At 60.6% G+C, this 22666-nt stretch overlaps 1 protein-coding gene across 4 annotated transcripts in view; it reads left to right on the forward strand.

Moving 5' to 3' along the window:
- NTN1 (netrin 1) overlaps positions 1–22666 on the forward strand; it is a 192933-nt gene that overhangs the window by 165684 nt on the left and 4583 nt on the right. For all 4 annotated transcript variants that reach the window (XM_045490402.1, XM_045490404.1, XM_045490403.1 and 1 more), the window contains exon 6: positions 7372–7446. In XM_045490402.1, the coding sequence (XP_045346358.1) occupies positions 7372–7446 (75 nt within the window). The remainder of the gene's footprint in view (positions 1–7371; positions 7447–22666) is intronic.

A 22666-nucleotide genomic window follows, 5' to 3' on the forward strand; every position in this document is an offset into this window, starting at 1 on the left:
CAGTGTTGTAAGCTTTGAAAACAAATTGCTTCAGGGGTGCCTGGGTGGCTCAGTCTGTTGAGTGACTGTTGATTTCAGCTCAGGTCAGAATCTCATGGTTTGGGAGTTCGAGCCCCTCATCTCTCTCTGTGCTGATGGTGCAGAGCCTGCTTGGGACTCTCTGCCCCCCCCCCCCATAATTATTAAAAAAAATTTTTTTTTAAGTAATCTCTGCACCCGATGTGGTGCTCGAACTCACAACCATGAGATCAAGAGCCTCGTGCTTGGTACCCCTGGGTGGTTCGGTTGGTTAAACGTCCAACTCTTGATTTCAGCTTAGGTCATGGTCTCATCGTTTGTAAAATTGAGCTCCTCATCGGGCTCTGCATTGACAGTGCAGCACCTGCTTGGGATTCTCTCTCCCTCTCTCTCTGCCCCTCCCCTGCTTGGTCTCTCTCTTTCTCAAAATAAATAAATAAACTTAAAAAAAAAAGTCACATGCTCTACTGACCTCACCAGACAGGTGCCCCCATATTACCTATAACATATTTCCCGTATTCTCTGGTGTTTTGTGGTTGCCTTTGAGTTTTTTGAAAGCGCTATTTGATCTAATGGCTTTTATTTGTTAGAGTCAAACATGAAACAGCATCTCTTAATTTTTACCTACTTAAGACTAAGAATTGTATCCCCACCCCATTCTACTGCTTAGTCTTTGTTAATATGATCTAAAATTTCAGGCTACGTGTTATCGTTATTTGTATGTGTATGTCCTTATATATACTCATTCACTGATGTTCCCTTTCAAAAATTTAAAAATTATTTTGAGGGGTGCCTGGGTGGCTCAGTTGGTTAAGCATCTGACTTCGGCTCAGGTCATGATCGTATAGTTTGTGAGTTCAAGCCCCACATCCAGTTCTGTGCTAACAGCTCAGAGCCTAGAGCCTGCTTTGGATTCTGTGTCTCCCTCTGTCCCAGCCTCTCCCCTGCTTGCACTCGGTCTCTCTCTCTCAAAAATAAATAATAACCATTAAAAAATCTTTTTAAAATTATTTTGATATTTGCCTTCAGTTTTAGAACCAAATATGAAATGTCCACAAGGGCTGGTTTCAGAGCCCGTCACCGGCGCATTCATACTGTACAATCTCATCAAGGCTCACCAAGACTTCCCCCTCTTAAACTCTTACTTTTGATTCATTTCATGGTTGTTTGGAAGACATTCTCGAGTATCTCCCTCAAAAAAGGATACATGATTGGAATATTGTCTGGGATCTCTCACACTGAAGAACGCCTTCTGTTCTTTGCGGTGTGCACACATATGAGACAGTCTAGCTGGGTATAAAAATCCTAGACCAACAGACTTTTCCCTCCTCCTATGAGCATTGTTCCATGGTCATCTGGCCGGCTTCTTGTTGTTGATTTTTCATCCATATAGAATTTTCTCTCATCCTGGTATTTTGTATGACGTGCAGAGACATGTCTGAGTGTTGGTGTCTTTTCCTTGGTGTTTTTCCAAAACATCCATGAACCTTCTCCCTGTGTGTATGTGGGTCTGCCTTTAGCTCAAGAGCCCAATCTTTGATTCTTGTTTCTGTTCCACTTGACTTCTGCTGCATTGTCTCCCCCTCCACTGTCTCTCTTATATCCTTACCACTTTCTCTTTTGTGGTTTCTGTGTCTTTATCCTTTTCCTCTAGAATTCACGTGTGTCTCTCCAGTTTATTCTCTCTGTGTCTGAATCAGGTTTCTCCAGTATCATTTCTTTTTCCTGCTTCCAAAGGAGGGTTTTTTATGTTTGTTTGTTTGTTTATTTATTGAGAGAGAGAGCACAAGCAGGGGAGCACAGCAGAGAGAGGGAGAGGCTCTTCGGAAAATCCGAAGCAGGCTCCGTGCCATCAGCACAGAGTCCGACATGGGACTCGATCTCACCAACCGCCAAAGTGGGTTTTAATGGTGCTCCTGAGTTTTTAGGTTTTGGCTTCGGTTTTGGTTTTCCCAGTTCTTTCTCTCCTGTGTCACACTCTGTGTACTATTGTATGGTACAGTCTCTTCAGCTCAAGTGGTCTTCCCTTATGGCTTTCTTCTCCAATTGCATAGAGGTGGTGCCTTTTTAGATCTTTTTTAGCCTGCCATGCCCATTCAGTTACATGTCATCTGTGTCTGTTTTCAAGCCATGGTGACAGAGTTTGAATACGTGTGATAGAGACCGTATGGCCTGCAAAGCCGAAGATATTTGCTGTTTGGCACTTTGCAAAAAGAAAAAATTTGCAGATCCCTCTACTGGCGTGACAGACGGATTCTCATCTCAGCTCCAAGCTGGATGGCAGGGGGGATGCGTGCAGCTCCCTCCCTGCTCCCCGCGTCCTACCAGCATTTTCCCTCAATTCACTTTTGCTCTGTAGAGATGGTATCCTTCTGTCTGCACTGCCTGGTCTCCTCATTCTCTGCACTAGTGATCTTGATAAAAATGCAAGTTCAGAGGTGCCTGGGCGGCTCAGTTGGTTGGGCATCCCACTCTTGACTTTGGGTCCAGTCGTGATCTCACGGATCATGAGTTCGAGCTCCACATGGGGTTCTGCACTGACAGTGTGGAGTCTGGTTGGGATTCTCTCTCCCTCTCTCTCCCTGCCCCTCAGCTGCACGCTCTCTCTCTCTCTCTCAAAAATATATAAAACATTAAAAAAAAAAGATTCCTCTCCCTGGAGGAGGGAACCACCGCCAATGCCCCCACCCACTTCCTGCCCCTTTGTTTTCTGGTGGTTTTGCCTCTGTGTCCTCTCTTTTTTTCAAGATCTTTTCTGTCCATCAGACAAAAGGCTGCATCTCGAGGTAAAACCTGGGACAGGTTTTGCTTGTTTCACCACCATCTGCCTTTAATTAATAAAGATTGCTCCCAGATTCCAACGTTGGGTCATCTATCAGTTTAGTTTTTGGAGTTAGCGTGAATTTCTCCCCCCCCCCCCCCCCCCCGCCCCATCGTCTTTACAGCTATTTTGGAACAAAACAAGGAGAGGCTCCATGGGAGCTGCCCAGTAGATGTGCCATTTTGAAGGAGTCGGGACTGCGTCGTGGAAAAGCCGTGGCTTGTCCGCCCCGCAGCAGGCTCCTTAGCTGTGTGTGCATCTGATCAAAGAAGGAAGTGCAGGAACATTTTCCCTATCCAGGGACCACTTGTCCAGTGACCTCAGTTCTCTGGAATACAACCCAAACAAAGAGTGCACAAGCAGCCAGATAGCTGCCACGGTGTCCATGTTCCGGGCGTTATTCACTTTACCCAAAGGAGAGTGTTTCCGTTTCCCTCATTCGAAGCCGGGTTACCCGTGTTTTCTGCACACTTCTAACGGTCTTGGTCTTTGCACTCCTAGCCCACAACCAAATCGGAACCGGCAACTCTGAGGGGGAGAGGGAACGTTTTTTGACAATGGGCACACTGACCTAAGAAGTGTTTCTGATGGGGGCACTGGGGTGGCCCAGTCGGTTAAGCGTCTGGCTTCAGCTCAGGTCGTGATCTCACGGTTCGTGAGTTCGAGCCCCATGTTAGGCTCTATGCTGACGACAGCAGGGGGCCCGCTTCAGATTCTCTGTCTCCCCCTTCCCTACTCACACGTGCATTCTCTCTCTCTCAAAAATAATAAATTTTTTAAAAATTAAAAAAAAAAAAGGTGTTTCTGGTGGACCAGAAGGAAAGACATAGGACCCCTGCTCTCACCCCACAACTCACACACCAAAGTGAAAACAGATACAACTGTAAATGCTTACCAGTGCCTGGTAAGGGCAGGCGCTCTACGTGAGCGCCCTCCACTTTGAGTCAACAACCACGTCTCTGGGCCTTTCCTCTGCCAGTCTGGGTGCCCTGGGCACCCTGGCCCTACCTTCCACACGTATAGTTAGTTCCAGGAGTGACTCCTAGGACCCTGGCCGCGCATCAGACTCACCTGGGGAACTTAAAAAATCAGGACAGGGGCACCTGGGTGGTTCAGTCAGTTACGTGTCCAACTTCAGCTCAGGTCATGATCTCATGGTTCGTGGTTCAAGCCCCACGTCGGGGGCTGTGCTGACAGCCCGGAGCTTGGAGCCTACTTTGGGTTCTGTGTCTCCGTCTCTCTCTCTCTCTATCCTTCTCCCACTCATGCTCTGTCTCTCTGTCTCTCTCAAAAATAAAATAAACATTAAAAAAATTAAAACTCAGGACATTCAGGGGCACCTAGGTGGCTTCATTGGCTAAGCACCCAACTCTTGATTTCAGCTACGGTCACGATCTCACAGTTCATGAGTTCAAGCCCCGCATCCGGCTCTGCATTGACAGCTAGGAGCCTGCTTGGGATTCTTCTCTCTCTCCTTCTCTCTCTGCCCCTCCCCTGCTCGCTCGCTCTCTCTAAATCAATCAATCAATCAATCAATCAATAAAAACTTAAAATCGGGACATGCCCCCTAAACCAGTGAAATCAGAACGTCTTGGGAGTGGGACTCAGACATCAGTGTTTCTTAAAGCTTCTGGGTAATTCCATCCCCTAGGGCCCCTGGGGGGGAACCACGGGGGTGTGACTAGCAGGAGTTTTCCAGCCAGACTGCCTCATCTCTAAAAGGCGGCTAATTGTCAGGGCCGAGGGCTCACACCTCGTGCCTCGTTGCTAATGTTGAGGGGCTGCCATTGAGGTGCTGGGTCTCGATAGTCACGGGGACCCACCGAGGCTTTGTCAAGCAGGGTCTCACTAGGCAGGGATGCACGCCACACGTTCTAAGACGGTTTCTGTGCCAGGTGGATACTTGGCCCCGGAAGGAGGAGCTGTGGATGTTACCAGGAGGGAAAGGAGGGTGCCAGGGCCGAAGGTGTCACGGGAGGTTGTTGCGGGGTCCGGCCACCGTCCCTCCAGCCCCACGGTGCCGGGCTGACTTGTGGCGGATGCTCTGGAACCTTCCTGGCTTTCAGGTGGGACTAGCGCTGACTGCCTGGGCTGTGTGCCCCGGGCTGAGACGGAGGGGGTGTGTCTGGCCCTGGTGCCGGGGAGGCAGGGTGTGGGGCATTTCCTGCAGACTGGAATGCAAGCCCTGACGCGGGCCAACGACGTTCGACCTTCGTAAAAATAATAAGGAAGCGACGAGAGTGGATTCAAGGCTGCCCCAGGAATAACGTCACCCAGCCCTGCTCGTATTCCAATTCGCTTCCCTCAGTGGAGAGGGCAGGGAGGGACTCGAGCCAGCTCGCTCAGGACCGCAAGGACTTACGCACAACCCGGGTTCAGACGCAGTGGTGGCTTTGCTCTGAGCGTCATCTGTCCCTGAGCTGGCAGAGATGTGGCCAAGAGCAGCCGTTCCCACGGGTGAAGCGCGCTGTGGTGGTCATGGTGCCAGTGCCACTGATGTGTGCGTTCGGGCCACCATCACCTCACGTTGACCTCTCGGGCTTGGCCACAGAATGCAGGCTGCTGTGTCTGGACAACCCAGATCCTGCGTCCCGAGAGGCCCCTGCTGCAGTCACCAGCCAGCCAGCACTTAGGGCCTCTGGTGCTCCTGGGCGGGGCCTCCTGGCAGGTGGGCGGGGCCTCCTGGAGAGTGGGCGGAGCATCCTGACAGGTGCCCTCTGGCCGGTGAGGGGGGGCCTCCTGGCAGGTGGGCGGGGCATCCTGGGGGTGGGTGGGGCCTCCCAGCGGGTGGGCGAGGGCTCAGGTCCAAGGACTCAGACCGCAGGGCAGCAGGAGGAGGGGCTGCTTTTCTCCCCCATTTCCTGAGACTGGTACCCAACCAGGTGCCCCAGGAAGTTGGTTCAGGAGGGGGCAGGGGGCTGCCAGGCCCATGGTCCTCAGGGCAGTGGGATGGAGCTGTTTTTCCTTCAACCGAGGCACCAGTCAGTGAATTCCAGAACTTGGAAGGAGGCATCCACCTCCCATGGGGCCAGAGGCTGACTTTAGCGAAATCTCAGGAAATTTCGGGAAATCTCTGAATGTTCTCTTCTGCCTATCGGAGCCATGATGGGGGCAGGGGGGCAGACGCACTGGGAGGCCTGATTTGCTGCTCTCGCTTTGTCCTGTGCCCCCACACAAATAATTGCTCACCCCCACCTTGGCCTTGGTGTTCCCCTCTGCAGAGTGAGGGATGGCACCTGTTCCTGGGGCGGTCACCTCTTTGTGTGTGTGTGGCCTTTGTAGCCCCCTTCTCCTCGCCCGTCACCAGGACACGTGCCCAGCTCACATCCACTGCCCAAGGCCGTGTCTGCTCCTAGACCAGGCTGGGCCGTCCAAGCCCCCAGGCCGCTTCCCCACCGCTGGGGTGTGCGTCCCCAGCTCTGAGCATAACGGCCCACATTTGAGGGAATCGTTGGTTTGCAGAGACACTGCTTGGCATAACCTAGTGCAGTAATCGAGCAGCATCTCAGATCTGAGTCTGAGGCCCAACCGGGGCACCGGCTCTCCAAGATGAACCAGGCGGGTAGTCCCGGGTTTCTTATCTGCCGGAAGGGAGTATCACCCACGTATCGAAGAACTGAGCGAGACCCGTCGGGCGGTGGTGCAGGGCGGGCCGGGACGACTTCTTGGGCCCCTCTGGGCTGGGCTGGCCGTCGCGCTAATGAGGGTGTCACATCACACACGGATCCAGCAAAGGAATCGCATCACCGGAGCGGGAAGAGCTGGTGGGGGAGAGGGCGTGGTTGGGCCGAGGCTGGAGGTTTGCTTCGGGTGGACAGAGGCCGCCCCTGGGAGAAGCAGGCTGGATCTCGGCAGGCCCCAGGGCCCCGCACGTCGCGCCTGGCTCGCGCTCCGGCTCCGGGAAGCCCCCGAAGTGATACCCGGCGGACGCAGGCCCAGCAGCCCTGGCTCTCAGCAGTAGGGCCCATTAGAACTGAACTCTTCTTCGTGGAACATTCTATTTGCACACTCCAGTAGAGTGGACACCAAAGGGGCTTTCTAATGCTTCATGGGCTGCTAATTTCCTCCGTGACCTCTTTTGTTGGGGTCTGACCCCAGCCAGAGGCCCCGCGCCATGAAAGCCAGCGCCTGACACAGGCCCAGGGCACGGGGTGACAATGAGGCCTCTATCGGCTTTAATCAGGCTCCAGTTGTGTCTTAAGAACCGGGTGGGGGGAATCTGTGTGGCGCTCAGAAGCCCTGGGTGGCACAATACGAGAGCCCCCCGCATCCCTCACGGAGGCCGAGGGGGGCTGCGGGCAGCGGAGGAGGGATTCGTCAGGCCCCAGGGGGGTGGGTCGGCGGGGGGGGGGGGGGGGGGCCTTTGTCCCAGGCGCCTCTTTAGAAGGCCGGGCCTGCCCTGAATGGCCGCCCGCTCGGCCCGAGGGTATCGCAGGCCTCTGGGTATCTGGGGAGGCAGGCCTCCCACTCGGCCTGCAGCCTATTCATTGCCAGCCTAATTAGGTTTTGTCTGTGCTCTCCCTCCCCTGCAGACTGCGATTCCTACTGCAAGGCCTCGAAAGGGAAGCTGAAGATTAACATGAAAAAGTACTGCAGGAAAGACTATGGTGAGTGTGAGTCCCCTTGTCTGGCGGGGACAGCGGGGCCACGTGACCGGCCGGGAGTGGGGCTCGGCTGCACGTGGTCCAGGCTGCGTGCTGGTCGTGGAGTCCCTGTGACCGGCCAGGGGCCCGGCTGGTGGCATCCCACGCCCAAGGGGCTCGTCACCTCTTCCACTCGGGTCCTCGGAGGCAAGGGGCCGTGGGGCGGGAGGGGCCGCGGGGTGCGAGGGCTGGGTTCTCTTCCCTGGCAGGGAGGAGAATCTGGCATCCGGGCCAGTGGGGCTCCCCTGCGGCTGGGATGCCCAGTCTGGCCTCTGGTCTTCACTCTGTCCCGGAGATGGGGAGGGGGGGCTGCTGTGTGGCCTCAGACTAGTCGCTTTACCTCTCTGGTTTTCGGTGCCCTCATCCATTCTATGGGCTTCCAACTTGAGTCTCCCTCCGGTGCTCAAAGTGGGGTTCTTCAGGAAAGGCGGTGGGAGCTCCAAGGGTTTAAAACTCCTATTCCTTTTTTTTTTAATTAAATTTTTATTTATTTATTTTGAGAGAGAGAGAGAGAGAGAGAGAGTGGGGCAGGGTCAGAGAGAGAGGGAGAGAGAGAGAATCCGAAGCAGGCTGTGCGCTGTCAGCACAGAGCCCAATGTGGGGCTTGAACTCATGAACCGTGAGAGCGTGACCTGAGCCAAGATCGAGAGTCTGACGCTGAGCCGACCGAGCCACCCAGGCGCCCCTAAAACTCGTATTTCTGAAGCCTCTTCCTTCCAGAGGTCGACCCTGCAGGGCTGAGGTGGACCTGGGAATCTGCATTTTAAAGGGCGTGCTGACAATTCTGATGTACCTGAACTTTGAACGCAGCTGCGGGGGTCACCAAAGGGGTTTTGCGGCCGGGAGCTTTGGGGCTGGCGGCCCCAGGAGCCCCGAGCAGGTGCCCTGTCACTCGAGCTGTCAGGCCCCTTTCAGCGGGAAGGGGTGGCTCAGCCCGTCACTCACTCCAGGCCATGCTCCCCGCACCCCTTCTCCCTGTGGTCGGGAGCCGGGTTCGTGGTTTCTGCTACCTGAGCGTCTGTGCTGGCTGGGGGCCTGCGCTGGCCAGACATCACGTGATGCAGGGGCAAGGCCTGACTGCGGTCACGGTGGGTGGGAAGCAGTCGGGGAGGCCGCGGGAGGTGAGGAAGCCCCCAGGGCCCCCGGCAGATGTGCACAGCGAGCTGGGGGGCACTTCAGAGCCGGCCCGGTGAACAGAAGTCCCGTGAGGATCTGCGGGCACAGCCGGGGAAGGCCCCTGTGCGGAGAGCCGGGCATCCGTGTGGGCGGCCGAGGCCCCCGTCACCCGGCCGGGAGGTCACTGCCGCCTGGATGCGGGCCCGAGGGGTCCTGAACCCGGGCCCGGTGTGGCTTCCACCGTCCAGGCCTCCCCCAGGCTGGTGGGCCCGGCCGATTTGGACGGGGGCTGGGCCGCCGCCTCCTGCACGGACGGTCCACCCTGCCCACCCCCGTGCGCCGCCTCCCCGCTCCCGCTGGGTGTTGCCCAGTCCCGTCTGTCCCTCTGCAGTCGGCCTCTCGGAGGCGAGTTCCCCATCCGAGGCCTCGGCAGCCCTGTCCCCCGGGCCCCCAGCCCTGCTCTGGCTTCTCACGCCTGTGTAGCTTCCCAGGTCTGCCCCCAATCCTTCCGTAGAACCCGGCACGCGTCACTTGCTTCTCTGAGCCTCCGTTTCCTCGTGTGCAGCATGAAGGCCGTGCACCTGACCTTCTGGCTGTGTCTACAAGCAGCCAGCACAGGGCCGGGTGCCTGACGGGCTCCCCGGGAGGGGTGTCGTCTGCTGGTCGGCAGGCAGTTGGGCAGGAGGGGAGGGGAGGAAGGGAGCAGAGCAGGTGGAAGAGAACCTTGGTCCGTCCCTCCCCGACCCAAGGGCGTCCGGCCAGGTCTTACCTGGGTCTTACCTGGGTCTTAACCTGGGTCGGCCGTTTGAACCAAACACGTTTTTTGTGGTTTTTTTCTTCTTCGATAAGGATGGTGGTCGGGACCTTTTAGCGTAACGAAATGAACGAGGAGGCCCGAGGGAACCCAAAGGAATTTTGAGAACTGGTAAAACTTGCTCATTATCCTCCGCGAGAGCGTCTGTCCACACGCCCACACGCACACGCGTGCACACCCCACACTGGAGCCCAGAGCATGATCCCAGTGACTCAGGCCGCCTGGCTCAGACGTGATCAGGCCGTGGGGATCCCCGTTCCAGACCCTTCTGGGGCCCACAGTACCTTCCCCAAAGCCCCTCGACAGCGCCCGCAGGAACGTCTGCCTTCCACCGGAAAATAACAGACTTTGAGATGGTTTAAAGGTAAAGGATCTGGGCCCTGAGTCGTCTCTGAGCCCTGGTGACGACCACAGGGAGGGGCCCCGGGTAATGTTGCGTCCTCTCCGCCAGAAGCATCCTGCCTCTGCTGGGGTCCAGGCGCTCTTCTGAGGGATGAGGCCTCAGGCCGGAAGGCCCAAGGGTTCCGTCGTGTTCCCAGGCTTGGGGACAAGCACGGGCTGTCTCCGCAGGCCCAGAGAGCCCGGGGCCGTAGAGAAGAGCCTTGTGTCCCCGCACCTGCCCAGAACTGGACAGGGAGGAAGGGAAGGGCCAGGCGGTCCCGTGAGGTGTTGGCCCACAGCCCCTGTTCTCGTCGCAAAGTAAAGGAAGGAACAATTAGACTTTTTAAAAACATTCCCGGGGCAGCTCCTGTTTTCCACCTGGTTTTATCTGACTCGGCCCCACTTTGTTCTCTTCTTACTATGTTGGATTCTGCCTCCCTGACCTGTGATGTTCCAAGGGACCCTGGTCCCCCTCAGTGGTCTCCTGTCCCCTACCAGCAGGCAGGCCGCACAGCCTCTTTTTCTAAACCCAGAGGGCCCCACCCCCCACTCCAGAAGCCCCGCACCTGCCGTGGCACCCGGGCGGCAGGGACATCTTTTCTGGAGGTGTGGAAGGTGGGATTCCTTCTGCCATCCGCCCCCCACCCCTCCGCCCAACCCTCGCCTTCCTGCCAGCCCCTGGCTCCTCATGGATCATCCGAGAGCAGCGGTGTCAAAGGCGGCTGGCTTCAGTCCCCTCGTGTCACCCAGCTGGCGGGTGTCTTGCCCACGGAGGCCTGTCCTGCTCAGTCCAAAATGGCCTGCCCTGGGCGGCCGCTCTCGAATCACCTTTAGCCTCACCCGGGTCCTGCCCCAAGGCCGGGAGGGGCGAGGAACAGCCCAGCGGACTCACCCTTGCAAGACTTCACGGAGGCCACCCCAGCTCCTGCCCCACACTCGCTGCCCGGGCACCCGCGGTTCTGCCGCTGGGTGACATTTGAGGGGCAGCAGAGGCAGGAGAGAAGTGGGGCGTCCCCTCGGGGAGCCGACGAGCTCTGAGGGTGTCGTGCCGCCAGCCTTTACGTCCTCCTGACTGTTCCCCCGAGCCTGTTGGCTCGAGGCCCGGACTGGCACTGTCCCCTCCTGTTCCCCAAAGATCCTGGAGGGCTTCTGGTCCCCAAGACTGATCCTGATTCCCTTGGGGTCACCTAAAAGCTGGGGAGCAGTCCCCACCCCAGCTTAGCATCCAGGCCTGCGTGGTCAGGCAGCAGGCAGGACAAAGATGTGTCAGGAGACGGAATTGCAGGGGGAGGGTCTCCAAGAGCCCAGCAGGGTGGGCGTCAGGCCGTCGGGGAGAGGCTTGTTCCGGAAGCAGTGAGTGGTGCCCACAGGGGTGGGTGCAGGGAGCGCACGGGTGCTCTGAGGCTGCGGGTAGGTCTCGTGATTGGATTGCAGGACTTCTGTAGAGAATCTTCCTTGTATTCTGCTGGGACCGTAGAGCCCCGGATAAAGTGCGAGTGGGGGGCATCCCTCCCCTACCGGGGGCAGACCTGGGCCAGCCCGGGGGCACGAGGAGCAGGAGGGACCCGGCCTGGGGATGGGCGGCTAGGTGTGGCCGGCAGAGCAGCCGGGGTGGGGGGTGGGGGGTGCCGGGGAGGACTGGGGAGCGGGCCTCTGAGGGGCCGCGTCCTCTCGGACTGACACCCGGCAGGGAGCCAATTAGAAAACGCGTTTCCTTCGCTTCCAGCCAGCGCACGGGGTGTTCCAGAAGCTGCTAATTAGTACCTCGGGTTTGCCGCCCCCGCCAGGTGACAAGCAGGCCCCAGACCCCCTTCTTCGTGCCAGAGGTCGTGGATCTGGGACCCCGCTGACCTGGGCAGCGGACGGAGGGCGGGGCGGGGTGGGGGGGGGGGAGCAGGGCGGTGAGAAATGATCAGTGGCTGGCTTGGGCTGTGCCGGTCCTGCCCTGTGTCGTCTCGGGCACGTTCCTGACACGAGGGGGCCCCACGTGGGTAGGGCTGGGGTGGGCGCCGCGAAAAGCGAGAAGGCGTGGGGTCGGGGTCGGGCCTCGGGGCTGAGCCCGCCAGCCCCGCCCCTCACATCCGGGCACGGAAGGGGGCACCCGCCCGGGATCTGGAGGCACCGGTTCCCGACTTGCTGGGGGGCTTTGGACAGGAGTCTCGGCAGCCTGGGCCTCGGGGTCCAAGCCTGTCAGATGCCCTTCTAGACGACGCCCTTCTAGATGAGACCAGATGGCGGCCCGCTGCGCCAGGCGCCATCTCCTCGGGGCAGGGGTCACCTCCGCCCACCTCTCCTGGGCCACCCCAGCCCTCTGCCGCCCTCTAGGGGGATCCGGCTCACCTTGCAAACGCTTGAGAAGGCGTCAGCGCGCGGCTCGGTGAGGGACGGTGGTTCGGTTCGCAGAAGACAGTTTCCGTTATCGTCCGGTGTCTTGGCATCCCTGCCGGGTCCCCGGGACCACCCAGCCCGGGCGGGACGGGCCTTTGTGTGAGCGTGCTCGCGTGACACGGTGTGTGCGCACGTGGGACAGCATGTGTGTGCACTGTGACGGTGCGTGTGTGGGCATGTGTGACGCCGTGTGTGCGAGTGCATGCGGGACTGTGAGTGTGCACGTGACGGTGTGAGCGTGTTCGTATGACACCGTGTGTGAGTGTGCACGCGAGACGGCATGTGAGTGTGCATGTGAGGGTGTGCATGTGCAGGTGTGCTCGTGTGACCGTGCGTGTATGCGGGTGTGCATGTGTGCAGGCGTGTGTGGGCATGTGTGAGTGTGCTTCTGTGAGTGCACACGAGTGTGTGACAGCATGTGGGTGTGCAAGTGGCAAGTACAAGTACACCCGTGTGACAGCATGTGGGTGTGTTTTCCTGTGGGTGGACATGTGTGTGTTTGAGAGCTTTGTGGCTGTTTATGTGATAGTGTGTGAGCGTGTGTGCTCATGTGATCACACATGTTGGTGTGCATGTGTGGTGCGAGTGGGCATACATGTGTGCAAAAGTGTGTGTGACAGCCCGTGAGTGTGCACACGTGAGTACATGTGTGATAGCATTGTGGGTGTGCTCGTGTGACTGAGCATGTGTGTGTATGCTTGTGTGTGTGAGTGTGAGTGTGGGCATGTGTGTGAGGCTCCTGTGAGTGCACGCATGAGTGTGTGACAGCATGCGGGTGTGTAGGTGTGCAAGTATGACCGTATATGCACATGTACACGTGTATTCCCGCGTGTGCGCGTGTGTGTGCACGTGTGATAGCGTGCGTGGGTGTGCTCATATGCGTGTGCACATCGGTGTGAGCGCATGGTGCATGTGAGCACGCATGTATGAGTGTGCACGTGAAAGGGTGCGTGTGTGACAGCATGTGGGTTTGCTCGTGCGAGTGCCTGTGCGACCGTGTGTGCGAGAGTATGTGCGCTCCTCTGACAGCGTGGCGTGTGTGCGAGAAGGCTCCCGTGCGTACGTGTGCTCACCGCAGCCCGGGAAGTCCCGCCGCCATCCCCTCTTTGCACACCCACTGAGCACCTGCTGTGTGCCCCGTCCTGTCCTGGGCTCTGAGCTTAACGGGGAGGAGACCCAGGCTCAGCCCTCAAGGAGCTTGCAGTGGAGGAGGGGAGACGGGCACACAGATGAGAGCACGGAGGGTGGACGTGTGGGCAGCGTCCAGCCTGAGGTGGGCACAAGCGGGGCGTGGCCCGTTCTCCTGGAGGGCTTCCTGGAGGAGGGAGCCCCGGTAGCTGGCGCTCACAGGGCAGAGCAAGGCTCCTGGACAGAGGGAGAAAGGCGTCGGGCACAGAAGTGGAAACAGGCTGGGGGCAGGGGTGGGGGCCGGGGAGGCAGGGGAGAGGCTAGTGGGGCGGGGGGGGGAGGGGGGAGACAGACAGCTCACATTCTGAAAGGTGAGATCATCTCACTTTTGCCAGTTCTTGGAAAAATTATTCGTTCCCAGAAGTGTTTATTAGTCACCCCCTTTGTTGAAAGACGTTTGGCACCAGCAGATGGAAAAATCAGAATGCTTCCCACAAGACGGTTTGGGTCCAGGATTCCTCCTGAGATCCCGCAAGGTTGGCTTCTGAGGTACGGCTCCAAAGGGGACACCGTTGGCACCTGTGGGGAGGGACCAGGCTCTCGGGTCGTGCGCGTGCACGTGCCTGTCCGCACTCCTGCTTTCTCGGGGGCCCCGTGGCCGAAGAGGGTCTGGGACCTCAGTGGGCCTCTGACTGGCATCAGCACCCCCAGGTGTGCCCTGGGTCCCCCGGGGGACGCGGAAGCCCAGGAGAGGAGCGGCCTCGCCAGGCCCCCGATGGGACACCTCACACCTCCCCTCTCCCGTCCTCACTGAACACCTGGGACGGAGGGAATTTCATTCCCCGCCCTGATACGCTGAGTCGCAACAAGGTAAGATGCTGGAGGCCAGGGACTCCAGAGCCCGAGAGGTTTGTCCCGTGCTGCCAGGGCGCTGAGCCTTGGGCGGCCCAGAGTGGGCGCAGCAGTCCCTTCGAAGGCTCTAGAACTGGTTTCCCCACAGGATCCTTGACTCTCCGCTCCCGGGGAAGCCAGACGCATCCTGCCGGGGAAGCAAGCGGGAGGCGTCACCGTGGTGTTGGGGTGACTGTTGGAGATGACGGAGCCGGTGTGATGGACACGGTGGGGTGGGCAGGGGGTGCCGGTGATGGGCATGGCGGTGTCGGGGAGGGAGGTCACGGGGGGATCCGTGATGGGGTGGGGGGGGCGCCCAAGCTGGCCACGAAGGCGTGTGTAGGGGGGACGCTGGGGGTGGGACGCCGGGGACACTGTGGCTGAGCCTGGCTCCGGTCTAGCTGCTCAGGCTGGAAATCAGATGGGGTCGGGGACGAGTCTCCCACCTCGGGCTTCTGTTTGTCTGACCAGTTCCAGCGACACAGGGCCTCTCAGCAAATGATGGCATCTAACCCCTTCCCCTTCCTTTTCTCGACCTTGAGTTCAGTAGCTGTTCCCGTGATCGGGGTCAAACCCTTGAAGTTCAGAGAGCCGGACGGGTTACCGACCCCGTCCTAGAACCGGAGTTCCTGTGTCTGTAACGTCCTGTGATCTCGGGGCTTGGGTGTGGGTACACGTGTTAGAGGAGCACCTGGGGGGCTGATCCCCAAAGGGAGAGCTTCCTGGGGAGCCAGGCAGTTGGCAGGGCCCCCGGCTGAGGCTGGGAGACGCCACTCCGGCCCCCAAGGCATCACCCGCCGTTCCAGGGAGCGGGACACAGATGCTGGCCGCACGTGGCCTGGTGTTTCAGAGGCTCACTGACCCTTCCCCGGGGGTCACTGGCCCCGTGGGCATCCTCCGATTTCCCCAGCCAGATGTGACCTCCTCTCCTCCCCACCCCCAGAGCGCCAGCCCCATATGGAGGCCAGATGCGGAGCGGGGTGAGCGTGAGGCAGGCGGAGGTCGAGGAATGCGGGCGACCACCAGGTTGGGCAGGGAGGGCCCACAGGCCCCAGGGACAGCTTGAGAGGAGCCCCTGATCCCGCAGGGTGCCGCGCTGCCTGGTCTCCTGCGGCCCTTCCCAGCAAGGTGACTCTCTATCCCCAGGGAGTCCCCAGCTCTGGGCTCCCAGCACTACCCTCCCCACCCCCGCAGCCGCCCGCAGGGTGCTGAGCTCCAGAGGGGCCTCCGGGCGGCTGGGGCTGCTCCCAGCCGCATCTCTCCCTCCCTGGAGCTTCCTTCCATTTTCTCTTCTCACAGTCTCTCCTCTGAGCACCGGTTTTTAGGAAGGAGGGCTGGCTGGGGGAGGCTGGTTAATGTAAGGTGTCTCCTCTCTCCTCCCATTTCACAGATGCAGATGGGGATGCAGAGGCTCGGAGGGGTGGGAGGAGGGATCTGTCCAAGGTGCCTGGATTGCTGGGGCCGAGTTGGGGCCGGGGACACCCTGGAGGCGTAGACCCGTCTTCTGCTCACCAGGGGCCTGTCTCCAGGGTCACAGCATTTTCCGCACCAGTGCTCGTCTCAGCTGGGCATTTCCCCGCCGTGGGGTGGCTCTGACACTGCCCCTCCGCTGGGCTTAGTGCCTTTGGCACTGAGGTCCCCAGCACGCCGGTCACCGTCCTGGGGCTTCCTGCCCAAGGCCTGCCCTGTCACCTTCCAGCACCTGCCTGTGTACGGCCCGGCCGGGATGGGAGGTGGAGCCAGGCCCCAGCCACCAGCCACCAGCCCCGAGGGCCGGCTGCGGGCCGTGAGGCGTGGGACAGGGAACACCCTTCCAAGCTCACAGACGCCCGCTCGACTCCCCGAGGCGAACTTGGCTGGCTCGGGAGCAGCCCTGGGACCCTGGTGTTGTGCTGGGCCCTGCCTGCTTGCTGTTTCAGGGCCTGAGGCCCCGTCTTCCGGTTTTCTTGGGGAAGCAGGTCCGTCCTTCAGGCGTGGGGTGCCGTAGGAGCGGGAGCCCGGCGCGGTGTGCCAAGGGTGCCCGGTGTGCAAGTGCACGACAGGCCCAGTGATTGCTGGATGCCCCGCTCCAGGGCTCCAGCTGGGTGGGGGGCGGGGGCTGCCCTTTGAGCTCCCGCTCTTGAGGAGGGGCTTGCTGGAGGCAGAGGGCTTAATGGGGAACTGGGCTGTGTTGGGGGGCCTGATAGGCCACACCCCCACTGTGGGGCGGCTGTCAGTTTGTGGCCAGAAGCACCCTGTGCGCCAAGTTTTCTGTGAGTCCTGGAGGCCGCAGGTCCCGGAGGGACCAGGGGGTGATGAGGGGCCTGGACCGAGGCTAGATTAGGGGAGGTCGGCCCTCTTGCCTTCCCCTGCTTCGGAGGCCAGGGTCCCACAGACGCACTGGTCGGGGCGGTGCTCATTGCCGGGCCTTTGGGGGGGGGGTGTTTCCCAGCGCCAGGCCCCCCCTCACCATTGCCCTCAGCGGGCGCTGGGAGGTGCGTTTGGTGAGTCGGGCATCTCCCAAGGCTGTGTGAGGCCATCCTTCCGGATGACTCTGGAGCTGTGGCCACGCCACGGGTGAGGGGTAGGGGATGGGGGACAGGGGGTTCCTCCTGCGTGGGAGAGGGGGCCCCGCCGAGCAGGCAGGGCTTAGGTCCACTCTCCTGCCTGAGCCTCTCTCCAGGCAGGGCAGCCAGTCTCCCGACCCCTTCACACTTGTGAGGGTGGGGTGTGTGTGTGTGGGGGGGGGGGGTGGGTGCAGGTGGCCAGGCAAGACTGGGACCGCTTCCCAGGGAACAGGGCTCCCAGATTTTGGCTCTCCGATTCCCAGATCTCCGGACGTTCCCTCCTCCTCCGGGGACCCCCGTGCAATCAGATGGTCCCAGGCACCTGACCCCCTCTCCTCTCCCAAGAATGGAGCCTCAGCACCAGGACCTGGCAGGGAAAACTGAGGCAGCCTTCACGTCAACGTGCGGATGCCGCAGGAGGGGCAGCCCCGGGAAGCCTGAGGACCCCTGTGGGTGGCTGTGGCTGGTGACCTGCCCTGGCCGCAGCCAGCCTCCAGCTCTCCACCTCATTTCATGGGGGAGGCGGTGACACCTCATCGAGGGTGCGTCGGCCCGCCCAGATGCCCCGCGCCCCCGACCCCGCACGCTTGCTCCGGCCCCCGCTGGCAGGTCAGCATCTCCGAGAACGGGACTTGGCTGTACTCGGCTGCTTCTTACCTTCACGGGGGCCTGGGAAACATGTGGTCAGAGCTGCATTTTATAAAAGCAGCTGCAGCTCATGACACACTTTCTATACCAGGAGATTTATGGGGCTGCATGGTTTTAATGGTTTCTGTGGGGTTAGTGTCCTCCCCCGTTCGTCCTGGCTGCTGTCTCGGAGACAGATGGGTGACAAGCCTTCCCTGGCTGGACTGGCCCAACAGGAAGGTATGGCTGGGAGGGGGGGAGTCTATGGGCTGGCCACCCAAGCCTCCCTGGGAGGGGCAGCTGCTGGGACGCCCTTGGGGGCCCACCCTGAGCAGTCCATAAATCCAGGAGACCTCCGGCCAGCAGGAAGCCTCCCCGCAGAGGTGTCCCAGGGCTGAAGGCTGGTGGGTAGAGAAAGATGGCTGACAGCCATCTCCCCCAGAGCCCCATCCCCCCGGAGCCCCATCCACCAGAGCCCCATCCCCAGAGCCCCTCCCCCCAAGCCCCATCCCACAGAGCCCCTCCACCAAAGCCCCATCCCCTGGAGCCCTCCCCTCCAGACCCATCCCCCAGAGCCCCTCCCCCTGGAGTCCTTCCCCCGAGCCCCATTCCCTGGAGCCCTCCCCCAGAGCCTTTCCCCCAGATCCATCCCCTGGAGCCCCTCCCCCGGAGCCCTTCCCCTGAGTCCCATCCCCTGGAGCCCCTTCCCCAGAGCCTTTCCCCAGAGCCCCTCCCCTGGAGCCCCATCCCCCAGAGCCCCTGCCCAAGAACCCCTCTCCCGGAGCCCTTCCCCCAGAGCCCCTCCCCCAGAGCCCCCTGCCCCAGAACCCCATCCCCCAGAGCCCTCCCCCAGAGCCCCATCCCCCAGAGCCCTCCACCAAAGCCCTATCCCCTGGAGCCCTCCCCCAGAGCCCCTCCCCCAGCAGATGAATGAGCAACTATATATGCCCTGTGCTGAGGAAAGAGCTTTCCTAGAACCTGGCCCAGGCCGGGAGGGAGCTTTGATGCCAGCAGGAGGTCCCCCAAACCTGCAAGCAGGGACATAAGTCAGCTTGGAGCTACTTCCTGCTATGCCGGGAGGACGGGTCCTCCGAGGGTCCAGAGCTGACAGGCTGTGAGTCTCCTGGGCCAGGACTGGAGCCGGGGAGCGAGGCTTGGGATGACGAACAAGGCTGCCTGCCCTAGGGCAGCGGGGCCCCCTTTGGAGGAACCCAGGCACAGGACCTGGAGCGTCCTACTTCTTAGATTGCTTCTGGTGGCCTGAGAGTCTCCTCGCGTTGGGACCCTGCGGAGGTCGGGGAGCTCTGGGAAGGACGGCCGAAGTCTGCTCCTACAGAAGGACACGTGGACAGCCAGCACCGTGGCCTGGATGCCCCCACCCAGCCGAGAGGACCCCCAGGGCTGGCCCCCCGCCCCTTGGCCAGACCAGCTCAACTCTGGCCAAGGCCGTTACTGCTGACTCCAGCCAAGGGGCCCGGCCTGGCCCTCAGTCCCCCTCTCACCCCTTGGAGTCACGGGATGGGGAGGTGCGTGCCCCTGCCCGCCCAGCAACAGGCTTGAATTAGAAAAGAAGTCAGTCATCACAGCCCGGCCCGGGTGGCTACTAGGTCCTTCCTGTGAGCCCCGGCATTGCTCATGGGGTGGCCGCGGCCCTGCCTTGCTCGCGGCCTTGCTCACGGAGCTCGGCTGCTGGCTGCAGACGTGGGGCACTCCGGGACTCCAAGGCCGGGAGACAAAGTGCAGCCCGGCCTGTAGGCCCGGGGCGTGGGGGGCCAGCTCCCGGCTCCCCGGAGCCTGTGAGCTCTCTCCTTGCTTTTCCACGGGCGTCTGTTCCAGTCTGCAGCCCACGGGTGCCCCAGCTCGGTTGGGCTTTCCAGAGCCGCCCTCACCCATCCCGCCTCGCGGGCTCCGGGTCCCACACCCCGATGCCTGCTTTTGTCTGCGCGGAGAGCAGGGCTCCAAGCGACGAGCACAGCAGCTTACTAGCAACTGTTGCCCAGCCTCAGCCCGCATTCTGTGGGTGAGCTAGAGTAAGGGACGGCATTGGCGGTGTGGAGCCAGGGATGCGGCCGCGCATCGCTTACAGAGGGGCCCGAGGCACCAGCAGCGTGGGGGCCAGGCTCCCCCTCCCAGCCAGCATCTGCCTCCGAGAAGGACCACTGTGGCTTTGCGGCTGGGTCCCTCTTCCTGCCGGCTGGTCCCAGCACGCTTCTTAGCGTCCCAGACTGATCTCACGGTCTGCCTTTCCGGGGCTAATCCCATCTCTCTCATTCCTGACTGCACCATGAGGGATCCTCACCGGATCCCCCCCCATCCTGTCCTCGTTGAGGTCAGTTGAGGACATCGGTTCACAGACGGTGGGGGCTTAGGCGTCCTGAGGGCTGAGGCTAATTGGCCGGGAGTGAGTGTCATGTGGGCGTCAGGGGCACAGCCTCAGGGACCGAGGTCCTTGGGCGGGCAGGGCTGCCCATGGCTGCTGTGCCCGGCGTCCCGGTGGGGCAGTGCCTCGGCGGGGGAGGGTGAGGGGGGGGGGCTGGGAGACCCCAGTCGTTCCGGGCTCCCGGCCAGCAGGGCCGGCGGGCCTGGCGCTGGGCTGTGCCTGGTGCGCTCCCGGGCGTGCGGAGCAGGTCTGCCTGAGGTCACCGTTTCAGTGTGTATTTTGAATATTTTCAGCTGTATATGTGCTGCAGGGACTTGGCCCGTGCGCTGCGTGTGCGGCTCATACTTGGTGGGCTGTGTAATGTGCGGAGGCGTCGCCAAGGGCAGCGGAACTGTGGATGTTTTCCAGCATAATCACATGCATCCTCCCGCCACCCTCCCCCGCCCCCGCCCCCGCCCCGTGCCGTCCCACCGCAAGGCCAGGGAGCTACTGGGGTCGGAGGAGGACCCGCGTCCACTGCTTTGGCCCCGGATTCTTGGGGACGGTGAGGTGTCCGGGGCTGGGTCCCGCTTTGGGCTGCGTCCTCAGTGCCAAGCGGATCTCCTTCAGGCCCGGCCAGTACGGGTGGGGTGGGCAGCCGCTTTGGACGCCCTGCCCGTTGTTCCAGGGAATTCCTTGAGGGGAGGGAGACTCCAGACCAGGAGAGGTGGGGCAGGGTCTCCTGCTTCGTGAAGGACCGCATTGTTGCAGCTCCGGGGACAAAGAAGGGCCCCTGGGGGCCTGGAGGGCCGGCCCGAGGCCTGACCTTGTCCAGCCGGCTCTCTCCGGCCTCTCCTTAGCACAGCTGGGACCCCTCACCAGGGCTGCAGAAGCGAGTACCACGGACTGAGCTTAAACAACGGGAACGTATCGTCTCACGGTTCTGGAGGCCGGGAGCCCGAGATCCCGGGAGTCTGCAGGCCTGGCTTCTCCTGAGGCCTCTCTCCTTGGCCGGCTGGCGGCCGTTTTCCTGCTGTGTCCTCGTGGGGTCTTTCCTTGTGCGTCTGTGTCCTGATCTCCTCTCCTCACGAGGACACCAGTCATACTGGATTAGCCGTCCCCCCGCCCCCAATAACTCTGTCTTAACTTAATTACCTCTGTTAAGACCTTGTCTCCGAGCACCATCCCTCTCCGACAAACGGGGGTGGGGGGTTAGCACTGCATCATATGAATCTGGGAGACACAGCTCAGCCTGTAACACCAGCAGACGCTCAGTGCCTGGGATCACAGCCGCGTTCTCCAGGGTCCCCCGGCTGGCGGGGGGTGGTGGCGGGGGCCAGCATGGACGGGCCAGGGGTCTGCGGTCGCACACAGGGAAACAGTGGCATCCTGAGGGAGGCTCATTGTGTATTCAGCTCAGTCCTACGGAGAGGAAACCGGGGTTCTCAGGGACGCTGGCTCCCCCGTCGCTTAGCCGAGGGGCACTCAGTTGCCACGGTGACCCCCGTCTGCACAGTCAAACACACGGCCCAGCCACTTCTGCAGGCTGGAGGGCTCCCCACCCCACCTCGGAGTTCACACTGAGTGTTGAGTCCCTTGGTGACGAAAACATGGAAACGGTTGCCATGGCAGCCATTCTTTGGAGCCCTCACACTGGAGTGCAAAGTTCAGGATGTCCAGGAACAGCTGAAATAAAAATCTGGGAAAATCTGCCACTTCCCTCGCCCCAGAAGATGAGTGGGGTGGTGTTCGCTGCTCCCCTGAGCCCAGCCGTCCCTGAACCTGCCCGTCGTCCTGGGCTGAGCGCAGGGACGGAAGGGGGGCACGGGGCCCCCGGGGGTGACGGTGGCAGACCCGGAGAGAGGCTGGCCAGCACGGGACGCCCGGCTGAGCCGTAGGTGGGCAGGGGGTGACCGATTGGTATTCCCTGGGGACATGTCCTCATGGCTGCCGGAGCGGCTGAGCCTGCCGGTGACTCGGTTTCCTCAGCTGTCATCTGCTGCTGCTGCTTTTCCAGAACGGCTCAGGTCCACTCACCTGCCAGGGCAGTTTTCAGCCTGGCCCAAAGATGAAGGGTGCAGGGGTGGCCGGTGGGCTCGGCTAGGGGGATGTCCTCTGTTCTGACCATGGGGATGGGGAAGATGACCAGGTTTTCCTTGATGGGTTAGTGCACAGAGACCCCCTCCCTTTATCCCCTGGAATGATTGATTGTACGTCCCCCCAGTAGTTCCCCAGATGGACCCCACGGGGCTCTGCTAACCTGAGACGTGCTAGCCAGAGAGGTCTGCCATCACCTTTGTTTGGGAAACCAACACACATGCGTACACACACACACACACACACACACACATACACACTTTGTAGATTGAAGGCTCTGAAAAGTCCCGCAGTCAGGAAACCTCTTGACTTTGGTTAACCCAGAATTTCACCAACGTGTTTGAGCCCAGCTCTCCCCTGCCCACTTTTTCTTTACAAAGCATTTCTTCCTACTTTTATAATACCTAATGTCGTGCAGAAATGACCTTTATTAACACTTCCTAGGGTCAAGTGTATTTCCTGCAGCAGCAGTGTCAGCACCAGCTGGCATTTTGTGAGAGAGGCAGGCCCCGGGGGGGGGGGGGGGCTGGAACAGTTCCATGGAATCAGACACTCTGGGGCGAGGCACTGTGTGTTTGACAGGCCCTCCAGGGGATTCTGCTGCAGGCTCTGGTGGGGCACCCCTGTACCGGAGGAGGAAATACTGGCAGAGAATCAGGAGCGGGGGGTAATTGGGAAGGGTCAGGAGGGGGGAGGCAGCTTGGCGGGCATGGGAGGTGGGCATCCAGAGGACCCTGGACTCTGAAAGGGGACTACGGCCACCTGGAAGGACAGGTTCACGGTACTCGGCACTGGCACCGAGATCCCATTATGGTCTTCTGCGATTGGGTCAAGGGC

Source organism: Leopardus geoffroyi, chromosome E1, assembly GCF_018350155.1.
Source record: "Leopardus geoffroyi isolate Oge1 chromosome E1, O.geoffroyi_Oge1_pat1.0, whole genome shotgun sequence".
In the NCBI taxonomy this organism is placed as follows: Eukaryota; Metazoa; Chordata; class Mammalia; order Carnivora; family Felidae; genus Leopardus; species Leopardus geoffroyi.